Source organism: Gavialis gangeticus, unplaced genomic scaffold, assembly GCF_001723915.1.
Source record: "Gavialis gangeticus isolate Ggan-Ray unplaced genomic scaffold, GavGan_comp1, whole genome shotgun sequence".
In the NCBI taxonomy this organism is placed as follows: Eukaryota; Metazoa; Chordata; order Crocodylia; family Gavialidae; genus Gavialis; species Gavialis gangeticus.
Window position 1 is genome coordinate 18,431,963 of NW_017729009.1, and position 244 is coordinate 18,432,206.

Consider the following 244-nt stretch of genomic DNA (forward strand, 5'->3'; position numbering starts at 1 on the left):
CCAGCCGGGCGGAGCATCAGCGGCCGCCCGGCCCCGGCCCCGGCCCCGGCCCCGCTCCGGCTCACCCAGCAGCAGCAGCCGGTGCGTCTGCTTGTACTCGCGCTTCTCGGCTTTCAGCGTCTTGTCGATGCTCTTGCTCCGCTTCTTGTCCGCCTTCTCCTTGGCCACCAGGTCCTGCCGCAGCCGCTGGACCACCTGCGGGTCCGGCCGCTCGGGCGCCCCGCCGGGCTCCGCGTCGCCCCCG

At 75.4% G+C, this 244-nt stretch overlaps 1 protein-coding gene across 1 annotated transcript in view; it reads right to left on the minus strand.

Moving 5' to 3' along the window:
• The window catches only part of LOC109292370 (guanine nucleotide-binding protein G(s) subunit alpha-like), a gene marked incomplete at its 5' end in the record, with an annotated part of 97,976 nt that extends 97,736 nt beyond the window's left edge, over positions 1-240 (minus strand). Inside the window, one exon of the mRNA XM_019509762.1 lies at positions 66-240. Coding sequence (XP_019365307.1) covers positions 66-240 — 175 coding nt within the window. The remainder of the gene's footprint in view (positions 1-65) is intronic.
• Positions 241-244: the final 4 nt, after the last annotated feature.